The sequence below is a fragment of the Stylophora pistillata genome, chromosome 2 (assembly GCF_964205215.1).
Source record: "Stylophora pistillata chromosome 2, jaStyPist1.2, whole genome shotgun sequence".
In the NCBI taxonomy this organism is placed as follows: domain Eukaryota; kingdom Metazoa; phylum Cnidaria; class Anthozoa; order Scleractinia; family Pocilloporidae; genus Stylophora; species Stylophora pistillata.
The window spans coordinates 27,339,311-27,351,814 of NC_142520.1; the positions used below are offsets into that span (position 1 = coordinate 27,339,311).

The 12,504-nt window shown below is 37.8% G+C and overlaps 2 protein-coding genes across 5 annotated transcripts; both read left to right on the forward strand.

The window, feature by feature from the left end:
* Positions 1-439: 439 nt before the first annotated feature.
* Positions 440-2,437, forward strand: LOC148738123 (52 kDa repressor of the inhibitor of the protein kinase-like). The gene is made up of 2 exons (XM_088749389.1): positions 440-549; positions 1,364-2,437. The coding sequence occupies exons 1-2, from the start codon at positions 440-442 to the stop codon at positions 2,103-2,105; spliced, it is 852 nt and encodes a 283-aa protein (XP_088605515.1). The 3' UTR covers positions 2,106-2,437.
* Positions 2,438-4,329: 1,892 nt separating this feature from the next.
* LOC148738124 (uncharacterized) lies at positions 4,330-11,311 on the forward strand. 4 transcript variants are annotated; one of them, XR_015996586.1, is made up of 5 exons: positions 4,330-4,432; positions 6,336-6,996; positions 7,716-7,778; positions 8,407-8,524; positions 8,969-8,989. XR_015996586.1 is itself a non-coding variant. In XM_088748622.1 (3 exons), the coding sequence occupies exons 2-3, from the start codon at positions 6,351-6,353 to the stop codon at positions 8,980-8,982; spliced, it is 660 nt and encodes a 219-aa protein (XP_088604748.1). In that variant the 5' UTR covers positions 4,330-4,432; positions 6,336-6,350; the 3' UTR covers positions 8,983-11,311. The 4 variants fall into 4 exon arrangements, 1 of the variants encoding a protein (XP_088604748.1); XR_015996588.1 differs by lacking the exon at positions 7,716-7,778 and having other exon boundaries at positions 8,969-11,311; XR_015996587.1 differs by lacking the exon at positions 8,969-8,989 and having other exon boundaries at positions 7,684-7,778; positions 8,407-8,519.
* The last annotated feature ends 1,193 nt before the right edge of the window (positions 11,312-12,504 follow it).

A 12,504-nucleotide genomic window follows, 5' to 3' on the forward strand; every position in this document is an offset into this window, starting at 1 on the left:
AGCTTAGTGGCGTTTCATAATGATTTCGGACGCTCTTGAGGCATTTTAAAAGAAGTCTTGCATGAATAAGTACTACTCCACCAAAAATTCTTCTAATGACACTGCTGTAACTAGCCCGAGGGCAGAGGAGGGAGTAAAACCCACATGAATTTTTATCTTTACCATTTAAAAGTATCTAAAATTGCCAAGAGTATCCGAGCTGTTTAAATACTGTCCTTTCGCCTCCCGAAACTTTCAATCACGTTCCTTACATTTTTTCTCTATATTTTTTTGCATTTTTTATTTCTTCCATTTTAGCAAATCAGAATCTAATGAATAATTACAAGAATTGATTTCAAACGCTTGGATAAGTTTTTATCACTTTTTAAGACCGTCCCTTCTTCTTGTCATGGCTGGGTGGCGCGACATGAGAGAAGCATTGTGATGGAAATCATACTTAATGCGAGTTAGCATAGGGAGTTTCTACAACGAGTCGAACAATCAGATTGTTAACAATCATTCTTTGATTTCGCTAGTATTCGCAGCAGTTGTTGTTTACTTTACTGAGAGGTAAGTTCAACACAAATAACAGTTCAGCCTATATGTGAAGTGTAGAAATACTAGATTCACTAACACTCCTGAAACGCGAACAAGGATAATTCAATGGCGAACTCGAACTCTCCGCGCGAACGCACGGAAGTCATTTCTCCTTAAGTGTTTTTGCGAGTCATTTTCAGTTAGTTTACTCTAATTTTCTGGTATCTTCAATAGTATCTCTTTTCCTTTGCACTGGGTTCTAATCTGTCGTTCGTACTTTAGCGACGCCCGTCAAATGCAGAGCACTCTCAACATAAGATCTTGCAGGATCTTGATAGGCGCAGTCAGTCGGCGTTCTGTAACAGAGGCGTTGAAGCAGAAACTCTGAGCAACAGGAAAAGGAAAACAGTGATTATAAGTTAGGACAGCCTTTTTAACGGGAAATTCTGAAAGACAAGTGGAATTCGGAAAGTAAGGGAGAAACTGTTTCTGATCGTGTTTACGTCAGTCAGCTTTCATCGTTATGATTCTGTCTACTATGAATAGGTGTTGAACGTCAGCTAGTTTTTCACAACAAGCAATGGAAGCGTTTGAAGTTATGACAAAAATTTTCGCTTAAAACCATGGACTGTGCTTGATTTTATCTAAAGGAAATTAGAAATGTACTCCCGCAGGGGCGTAGCCAGGGAAGGGTTCCAGGGGTTCCGGAACCCCCCTCTCGCGTCAAGGAACCCCCCCTCTCCTCATTCACTTTATCTCAGCAAGAGTGTAATGAACTCTTGATTCCTGAAATTCTTCGTTTTTCTATGCTTACAATGGTTGTCTTTACACTAGGCCGTTAAGTTAGACTTGACGAGGCGTACACTAACAGTAATAATGTCACGGACGATCTCAAGGACATCCGAGACTACTTCGAAGACATCTGGACCAAGTGGTTTGATCTGGTGGTCACTACCGCGGCAAATGTCGGTATTGTGCCTTCCATACCGCGCCGAACCAATCAGCAGCAGCATCGCGACGATGTACCAGCCCAGACACCATCTGATTACAACAAGAGGGCAGTTGCTATTCCCCTTCTAGACCATCTACAATCAGAGATGAAAACGTACTTCAATCCTACTAACGATGCTGTCTTGTCCAGCCTCTTTAATCTTCTTACTGAGCAGCTGGTAGCCGTCAGAGACAGAAATCCTGACAATGGAGCAGCGCTGGAGTTTTATGAAAACGACGCTCCATCTCCTCATGTGGTTGATGTTGAGCTCCTGCGATGGAAGAGAAAGTGGTGCAGCACTGAGGATGCCGACCTTCCCACCAGTGCAGTTCAGACACTCGCAGTATGCGACCGAGAGTTCTTTCCTAACATCCACGCCTTGATCCGCATATTTTGCACGTTGCCGATAACGTCAGCTGAATGTGAGCGCTCATTCAGTACACTTAGAAGGTTAAAAACATACCCGAGGTCAACCATGTCAAGCGAGCGAGAGTCTGGGCTGGCGTTGATGAACATCAATTACCACCGAGATGTAAATATCAAGGAAGTGATAAACACTTTCGCTCAACGGCAACCAAAGCGTCTTCTGTTTGCGTAGCGTAAACGCTACGTCTTGTACGTACGTAATGTAAGGATTTTAGAACCGTTTTCGTTGGAACCAATTTGGAACCCCCCTCCTAGAAATCCTGGCTACGCTCCTGACTCGAATCCCCTAGTTTGAAGAGTAACCAAATTACGCATGATCAATTTGATCTCCATACAGGTTGTCAGGTATTTGATAAAATAAATTAAACTTGCTCGTTGTCTGCTTCCGTGATTGACAAGAGAAAAGGTGCAATTCAAATTGTTAGAAACTTTTGAACTCAGTTGTTTGTGATTCATGAACAATCTTTTGTTTAAAGATGTAGAAACCACAGCATATTTTAGTGTGTATTTCGGGCCAAAAAATTTCAATTCCTGTATTTGGCCTGTTGTCTCTTGGGTATTAGGAAAACTAAGACCCTCGAAAGCTAAGACCTAAGACCTAACACCCGTCTTAGTTTTCGAGATTACGAAAACTAAGACCCCATAAAATCGAATCCGTCGAAATATAAAGTTAAATTGTAACCAAAATAGCTCAAACTAGGTCTTATCTGTCAAATTATCACCTGTCCGATCCTTTCCACCGTGTTTTTCGAAAACTAAGACCCCCTCTTAGTTTTCGTAATTACGAAAGCTAAGACCCTCACCAAACCATTCTGTAAAAATTCTACAAAGTCTAACTACGGCCGTCCAAAGACTATAATCCGTAAACAACCAAAAACTACTATCATACTTGACGATTAGGGTATGCGAACGACTCAAAATCCGAGGCTGTTCCGAAAACGTGGAGTGCGGAGTGCGGAGTCTGAAAAAAATTTAAAAAAAATTAAAAAAAAACGATGAAAAGAATAATTAAATACACAAATAAACTAGAAATAGAAAGTTAAGAAATAAAAATGATAATTATTGAAAAATTCATGCCGCCTGAAGTGGACTGTTCATATGGTATATTTAACCCAAGATTTTCATAGTTAGCAGTTCACTTTTACCTTGAGTTAGCAGTTCATTTTTAGCACTTATTACCAGCTTTAAATGAATATATTAAGTACGTTTATCCCCGTCACATGCCTATCCATGTCAATTGATTGAATGCCTGGGCTAGGGAAGACAACCTTTCCCAAACCTCTTCCAGGCGTTCGGTTAGTTGGGTCACAGCTCGGAAAACGGTGAGTGAAAAAATCGGGAAAAAGTGCTTTTTTTGCTCTGTTTTGCGTTAAAAGCCTTCAAGTACTGTGTACCAACTTTATTTACAGCTTGAAATCAGCAATTTTCTTCCGGAGAAGATATTAGATTCTAGCAGAAAAAAAAAATGAAGAAATACATGGCCGCAGTCACAGTAGTTGCACGTGGAATTGACGAGACAAGCAACCCTGTGCAGTTAAATGGCTTTTTTGGGAAAACATTTTATTTTTATAATTTGATTTCTCGAAGTGCAACTTTACCTGTGTAATGACTTGTTTCTTTATTTGTCAATGTACATTTTTTATCTTACTATTTTTCAGCGCTGAATATTTTTCAAGGTTTTAGATCGAGCTTTGCGAAAACTTTAGGACGCACAGTTGACAAGTTGTGAGAATGGTTCAAGGGTTAATTCACACGGGCAGTTTATTTTTGGAAAGAAAAGTTTGAGATTGTTTCGAGGCAATACAGCTTTCCAGCAAAACCGAAGGTGTGATTTCTCGCATTTTCTAGACATGGTCAAAACTTGACTGTGCTTTACCTTTTTTTTTTTTCCGTAAAAGTGAGCTGCTAACTATAAAAATCTCGAGTTAAATATACCAGGTGGACAGTCCACAGCAGGCAGCGTGAATTTTTAAATAATTATTATTTTTATTTCTTAAATTTTTATTTCTAGTTTATTTATGTATTTAATTATTCTTTTAATTTTTTTCATTGTTTCTTTAATTGTTTTTTTTTTTATTTTTTTTTAGACTCCGCACTCCGCACTCCGCACTCCGCACTCCGCACTCCGCACTCCGCACTCCGCACTCCGCACTCCGCACTCCGCACTCTACGTTTTCGGACAGCCAAAATCCAAGAGGCAGACCACTTTAGGAAAACAACATCAGCCCATTTCAAACAATACGGCCTTCTAAGTCATCGTACACGCTCTGTCAACCTCTCCGCACTCCGCACTCCGCACTCCGCACTCTACGTTTTCGGACAGCCAAAATCCAAGTTTCCGCGCCAAAACTACCGCGTGGACATACGTTATTCAGCTCTGTCACGAGTAACGCAATCTCGATCGCAGAGACACGAAGACCCGAAGAAAAACAACCATCTCCAATGGAAAGCCACTTTTATGATTTAAAGGATAAACAACAAAATTAAAGACCTCCAGGGGTAAGGCATATTTTCAGTGTACAATTATACGTAGGTAATGTGTGGCTTTCATCCTCTTTATAAAGCCACAATGCTGATAATATATGTCTGCAAATTGTTTGAAGAAGCGAATTGTCTGGCACGCGTATGATAGTAGTTTTTGGTTGTTTTATGAATTATAGTCTTTAAACGGTCGTAGTTCGACTTTGAAGAATTTTTACAGAATGGTTGGGTGGGGGTCTTAGTTCTCGTAATTCCGAAAACAAAGAGGGGTCTTAGTTTTCGAAGTTCCGTTAAATCTGTCAGCTCTACATGATTGGAGTAAACTATGGGAAATGAAATATATAGGTATGTGTAGTGTTTTTCTTTTTTGGGTGGCCTTTTGTAAGGGAACCCTTTCCTGTTTCTTGGCCTTCCCCTCAGCTTTGTATATATGTTAAGTTTTTTGAGAAAATGATTAAAGAAAGATAAAGATGGAGAGGATCGGACAGGAGATAATTTGACAAATTAGACTTGTTTTGGTCACAATATGACTTTATATTTCAACCGATTCGATTTTAGGGGGTCCTAGTTTTCGTAACCTCGAAAACTAAGACGGGTCTTAGGTCCTAGGTCTTAGCTTTCGAGGGTCTTAGTTCTCATAATACCCATTGTCTCTTGTTTGTGATTGCAACAAGTACTTCACTGTTCGTATTCGATAACTTTGATTATCATACATTGGGTATACTATGAAAAATCTGTTCATCATGGTCTACTTTCCATCTTGTTCTTTCATAAGCAGCCATCCACTCCTATTTTTTCTTTGGTGTCCACTGGCTAATACGGGAATAATGGTTGAAGCCAGACAGCTTTACAAACAGACACTTTTACCAATTCCTGAGGGTATCCTTTTGCGAGAGAGTTGACTCTACTGAGTGTGTTCTTAATCACTATCCTCAGTTTATTAATAATTTATTATTAGTTATACTTTTTATATTCACATTCGCTTCTTTATACATTAAAAAAATTATTACCAGTTTTCTTTACTCCTTTTTGCTTTAATTTGCTTTTGTTTCTGGCATCAACATCATAATACATTACATAATGTGTACAGCAACTGTTGGTGATTTAGATTTCATGCAAGATGTGTCTGGAATTGAAAATTGTACTCTTAAAAGCATCACACTGGGTGACAAACTGTTTAAAAAAAGACAAAACAAAAAAAAAACTCTCATTCTGATATTTTGGTAATCTAAACAATGAATTACGTCAGAGAGAAGGACTTTTCAAATCAGTTTATAAAAGAACCTGCAGGACCATCTTCTCATTCATTGGTCGTCAACTGCAAACAAAAATAACTTAAAGAGGATAAAATCAAATAACAGGTCTGAAAATTAGGTACTTGGTCTGAGTTGAAATCATTCATGTTCTGGTTTATATTACAACTGTCAACTGTCTAAGGTTATCACAGTAAAACATAACCAACCAAAGATTTGGACTAACAATTTCTTTCTTGTTGGATATTAATGTTTACAACAAAAGTAGTCTGAATGTTCTTGTAAAAGCAGCTTGGAGAGCTCTGTATAAAAATTGTGATATTTTTCCTGTTCATAATAGCCTTGTTGTTAACATGTATAACTCAAGCAGTTGTTTATGAACACAGAAAGGTTATACAAAAAGATAAGCCAAAATGTCTGACATGAATATAATTTACTAGAGCTTTTATGAATAAGCATCCTTTACTCAAGAGTGTTTAAAAGAACAGTGGAGGGTGGATGGCTTCCAAAGATTGTACCAAGAGACATAAATCATTAGTACGGTTTAGTAAAAGTTAGAGTTTGAACCTTATTTTATTTTCTATTTTTGTTTCAAAGGGTATAATGCTAAAGCAAGTAAGTTCAAGTTACTCACCTTTAATGACAGCTTGTATTTTTTGTTCTGACAGTTTCATCTGACCACCATGGCATTCTTCGCTAAAGAAGAGTTAAGAAGAAAGATGATAACAAATTCTTTTGGAGGAAAGAGTTTAAATCTCAGAGGGCACAGTTTGAATGAATTTCCTGCAGCTGTGCTGAAATTGACTGAGTTGGAGAAACTTGACCTGTCATGGAATGAACTTACAACAATACCTGAAACTGTTGGAGGATTATTTGATCGTACCATACTTAAAGTGAATCTAAACCAGCTGTCCATATTCCCTGCAAGTTTGATACAGCCGAAGAAACTCAAATGGCTGTACATTTCACATAACAAACTAACCACCATCTCTGATGCTATTGGGGAGATGGTGGGACTGGAGGAACTGGTGCTGAGTTCCAACCAGCTGACTGTGTGGAGTCCAGCTATAAAACAGCTGAGGAAACTCAAAGTGCTGGACATCTCACTTAACAAACTAACCACCATCCCTGGTGCTATTGGGGAGATGATGGAACTGGAAGGACTGAAGCTGAGTTTCAACCAGTTGACTGTGTTGAGTCTAGCTATATTTAAACAGCTGAAGAAACTCAAACCTTTGTTTGTGGTGGGGAATTCTTTTACAGTTGAAGGGATAAGAAATGTTGTGGAGCTTCAGGATAAGATCGACTTTGTGATTTCAGATGTCCTAGGTGAGTAAAGGAAATTCCTCCTCACAATAATTTTGTAACACATCTGCATTTACTAAATTGCCTCTATTATGGTTGACTTAATTTCTATTATGGGTTATGCTGCCTGTTACTGATGATTACAGGCAGCTGACAATAGTTTTATAATAAAGCCTGAGAAGAATATGAAGTAAATACTGCAGTAAATGGCTTGAACCCGGAGGGTAACATGTGAAAGTGTAGTGGGATCGTCGGGGTGAGTGTAGTCCTGAGAAGGACTGTTGTCAGTGGTTAAGTGACTGACGTTTTGACAACCTGTGCAGAAGTCATTATCAGAGTCAAGTGAATAGTTGTTGTCAGTAGAATGTTCTTATTTCGGTTCGTGTAAAAATTATTGGTCAGTTTTGCCGTGATGTTATTGGCTGTAAGACTTTAGTGGCATAGGTCGGTCGTGATTGGTCTGTTTCGATCTGTCAGTAAAGTTGGGTCGCTCTATTCAGTTTGTTTGTAATGTTTATGTCGTGAATGAGTCGTTTGTATGGAGCTGGTAGTAGTTGACAACTGTTTTGGGGAGTCTGTTCTAAGTTTAACTTAGAAACCAGCTTTAGTAAACCAGCTTTCCAGAGACTTAATATGCAATGCCTCTTCGATCTTAATTTGGAATTTTTGAGGTAGCAGAATCTAAGATCGTGAAACATTCTGTATCACAAGAGTCAAGACAGGATTGACCTTGATGATTGCAGGTGTCTGTAAATATCCGAAGACTTGTTCAACAAGAGGTGCTCACGAACTCGTGTAGAAATGTGGCGAGTGGTCTTACCAATGTAACTGGCATTACAGCCAGCACACAAAAATTTATAAACAACATACGAACGTAGACCTAGCAGTGCTGAATCTTTCGCACTGAACATGTTTCTGAGTTTAAACGTACTGAAGACTAATTTAACATCCAAATCAGCTTTACAATAACATTTGAGTAGTTGTCTTAACTTAGTCTGAGCAATTTTTAAAAAACCAACCAACAAAAGGAAGTTTATAATTATAGTGCGAAGGAGGTTTCCTGGAGTCAGTTGAGTCATTCTGCCCAGTAAGAGAAGGATTATTTTTCTTAGCTAGATACCTGTAAATGATCTCATCTATGACCCCAGATGGAAAAAAGTTTTTCCATAACAAGAAAATAAGCTTCTTGACATCCTCTGAAGTTCTCTTCTATAGAGGCTATGTTGATTACACCTTTTGTTTGTCCAATAGCGAAGAGGACGCGCTTGGGTTCTTTGATTATATCAACACCAGGCACCCTAGTATTCGTTTCACAATGGAAAGGGAAATTGATAAGAAATTATTTCTAGACATATCACAACAATCATCCATCCATTGTCACTAGTGTATATCGTAACAAGACATTTACTGGTCTTCTAATACTAATTATTTCAGCTTTGCCCCTTTGACTTACAAACTGGGTTTTGTCAGAACACTGGTTGACAGAGTATATAAGATCAATAATTCCTGGGTTGGTTTTCATCAAAGGATGGGACAGGAGATAATTTGACAGGTTAGACCTATTTTGGTTACAATTTGACTTTATACTCTGATGATTTGATTTTAGGGTGTCTTACTTTTCGTAATCTCGAAAACTAAGACGGTTTTTAGGTCTTAGGTCTTAGTTTTGGAGGGTCTTAGTTTTCGTAACACCCATTGCTTCTGTTTAGTTTGATCACACATGGTTTATTTAAATTCTTAAAATGTTTCATTTCATTGAGTCAGTTTATAAAAGTCATGGTGTATGTCAATTCATATAACATCAAGAAATTATAATACTTTGATTGTATGACTTTTACATACAACTATTAAGCTTCTAAATTTATACATGATAGACATACAGTATGATAAAATTGATATATCCACTTCTAAGCTCGTTTGAGATCTTTTTTAAACTTCTTAAAACAGAAATTGCTTTCACCTTTGGGTAAATTATTACAACCTTCTGTATTTGTAGGCATTTTGAATTAACAGAGAGCAGAAGGACACAAAGCACAGTTGGCTTGCAAAAGGGCCTTGAAAGAGCAATATGTACATGTAAAAGTTTATCGTGCCTGAATCATGCTGATTGGTCAGGATCACGCTGGTAAAACCAGTTTGAAGAAGAGTCTCTTAGGCCTACCATTTGACCCTAAAGAACAGAGTACCGAGGGAATTGAAGTGGATCCTTCAAAGTGTGAAATTGATGTTGACCAAGCTGTGAAGAACTGGCAGTTGACCAGGGAGAGTAAACCAGGACTGTTGGAATATTCAAAAGATTTAGCAAAGGTTGTACAGTAGCTGACAGCATGTGTGGAACAGATATTTCTTGAAACAGATTTTTAAAGGAAGACAAGTGATGGAGGAAAACTGGAATTAGAGGATGAAGTTGGCGATGTTTTGAGGTCAAAGCAGGTTTGGGAGTTCAGTAAAGTGTTGAATATTTTACAATTATGTCTATGTAGCTCTTTATGTTTTAGGAAGGGCCAGGTGAGGAATGAAAGAAGGAGAAGGAGAGAGAAAGGGAGCTAAAGACTCATGAGCGTACAAACGTGCATTTTAGTTTTTCTAAGAGAATGAATAGCAATTTAAAATTCTTTTCTTTATGAAAATTCCAAATAGAAAAACATTCTCTTGCATCCAGGATCTGTTTTAAACAGTGTGTTGCTTTTGCATGTTTTCAAAATAATATTGTTTAGATGAGTTTATAATTTTATAATACACATCTAGTAAAATAGAACTGCGTGTAAATTTTTATTTTTTAAAAACATCTTGACTGAAGGCAATAATTTTGCCATACTAGATAGAGGCATCTTTGATTGTTCCATTCTTCTCTTCTGGCATTCTTTAATAATTGCTTTTCCAGTGGTGTCCTCACTCAGCTTAAAGGAACTTTGCAATTTTTTTCTCCAAGTGTATATAAATTTTTAGTCTTAATTATTTTTTTGTATTTTATTTCTACATCAATTTTTATTCTCTTATAATAGTGTTACAATAATAATACAGATGAACTCGCTTCATCTGTATTACTGCGTTCAACCACACGTTGCAGGCGCTAGCGCTTCGATGCGAAACGAAGTTGCTGAGATTTCCGAAGAAAGCATCGAAGGCGCAAAAACCTCTGGCAAGACGATGTTGCGTGGGCTTGGGGAAAAATTTTCACGGGTCTTCTTGACGAACATGCTCCTGTTAAGAAAAGGCTGATTGAGCGGGAGCATGTTCCCTTTATGACCACTGAACTACTTGGTGCTATTCGTCGTCGACGTAGATTGAAACAAACATACTATGTAACAAAAGATCTCGCAGACTGGCAAAAGTACAAGGAACAACGAAACAAGACCTCATCGTTGAGACGGAAATTGATTTGCAAATACATAAGAAGTAAATGTGACGATGCGAAAGGCGATCCTAGGACTTTTTGGACTGTAATGAAGCCTTTTAAAAGGGAACTATGACAAGTATCAGACAATGACACTTGGGAATAAAAATAATGATATGGATAGTATTATAATTGATGACAATGAAGTTAAATCTACCAAGTGTTTAAAACTTCTTGGGGTATATATAGACAATAGGCTTCAATTTGGTGAACACATTGGTAACATTTGTAAGAGGAGTAGCCAGCGTGTTGGAGTCCTGATGAGGCTCAGGAATATGATACCAACAGACACCAAGCTGAAGTTGTTTAAGGCAGCCATTCTTCCGTATTTAACATACAGCCATCTTGTCTGGCATTTTTGTAGGGCGAGTGATACTAGAAAATTGGAACGTATTCAAGAAAGGGCACTTAGGGCAGTTTACTGTGATAAGGGGAGTAGTTATGATAAATTATTAGACATGGCTAACCTAAGTACACTGCAGAACAGAAGACTACAGGATATAGCCATTCTTATGTATAAGGTAAAGAACAATTTATCTCCTAATTACATATGTAGCCTTTTTCAAATTCCACAACTTAGGTACACACTGCGTAATAATGATTTTGGTATACCTAGATTTAATACTGTCACTTTTGGAAAACATTCGCTTAGATATATGGGACCCAAAATATGGGCAATTGTACCAAGAAATGTAAGAGAACTGACATCCATATCATCTTTTAAATGTAACATACGTAGAATAGACCTTGTTTCTAAATTGACTGATAGTAAATGTGAAAACTGCCTTTTATGTAAGACTTAGGTTAGATTTTAAATTGTACATATATATTGTTTTATTTTTAAATTTCTCAAATTTTTAGGTAGTATTTAGTGTCCCCAGTTAGTGGTTGTATAACTGCTATTTTAGATTTGACACATAAATAAAGGTTGTTGTTGTTGTTGTTGTTTTATTCACTGCAAAAAGAACAGTGGTGACAATACCATAACTCTTAAAGAAGATAATGAACTTATCACTGACAATAACGTCATAGCTACGAGGTTTAACGACCATTTTTCTAAAATTCAAAACGATAGTGCTGATTATGCAATGATGGGAAGTTCCTATTGTTCTGACAGTCATCCAAGCATTTCTGCAATACGAAATAATTGTCCTAATATAGAGAGCTTTAACTTTCAGCTAATCAGTCCTGCAGAAGTACAACAGGTTGTAGGTAAACTTGAACCAAATAAGGCCACTGGTCATGACGGGATTCCTGCGAAAATCTTACGGGACTGTTCAAAGGGGTTAGCTTTACCTCTTGCTAACCTATTCAACTTCTCTATTGTATCTGAATGTTTCCCGAGTGACTGGAAGTTAGCAGAAGTCTGTCCTGTATTCAAGAAGGATGACCCTACGAACATATGTAACTATAGACCGGTATCTATATCGATTAATTTAGATAAGATCTTTGAAAAATGTCTCAATCGTCAATTAGTGGAGCACTTTGCAGCAATTTTATCACCGTTTCTCTCAGCCTATCGAAGAGGTTATAGCTGTGAGGCAGTGCTTCTCCATCTTATCGAATCATGGTGGCAAGAATTGGACAAAGGAAAGACTGTTGGTTCAGTGTTGTTGGATTTAAGTAAAGCCTTTAATCTCATCCCTCACAACCTGTTGATGGACAAGCTGAAGGCGTATGGTCTTTCTGCCCAAAGTCTTAACCTAATTAAAGATTATCTTAGTGGACGGAGACAGCGGGTTAAAGTGGCCAATGCCAAGTCTGACATTGTCAAGATTCACAGAGGAGTTCCACGGGGGTCTGTTTTAGGCCCCTTGTTCTTTAATATCTTTTTAAATGACTTATTTTACTTTGTTACAGAGGTCAAACTCTCGAATTATGCTGATGACAACCAACTAACTTCAAGTGATTTTGCTCCAAGCGTGGTTCAGGCTGCCCTCATCCGGAACTTAAGAGTCACCTCCAAATGGTTTCATGACTGTGGTCTGACCCTAAACTTGGACAAATGTAAACTCCTAGTTTTGCCCAAGCGAAAAAGTAATCTAGTAGAACTGGATATTGATGGTTTCCAAGTCAAAGCGACCGATAATGTGGAACTCTTAGGGGTTGTAATTGACAATAAGTTAAATTTTAAG

Coding starts and splice junctions, on each gene's coding strand:
- LOC148738123 (XM_088749389.1), top strand. CDS start 440: ATGCGAGTTAGCATAGGGAGTTTCTACAACGAGTCGAACAATCAGATT. Junction 550..1,363: donor GTTGTTTACTTTACTGAGAG/GTAAGTTCAACA, acceptor CCGTTAAGTTAG/ACTTGACGAGGCGTACACTA.
- LOC148738124 (XM_088748622.1), top strand. CDS start 6,351: ATGGCATTCTTCGCTAAAGAAGAGTTAAGAAGAAAGATGATAACAAAT.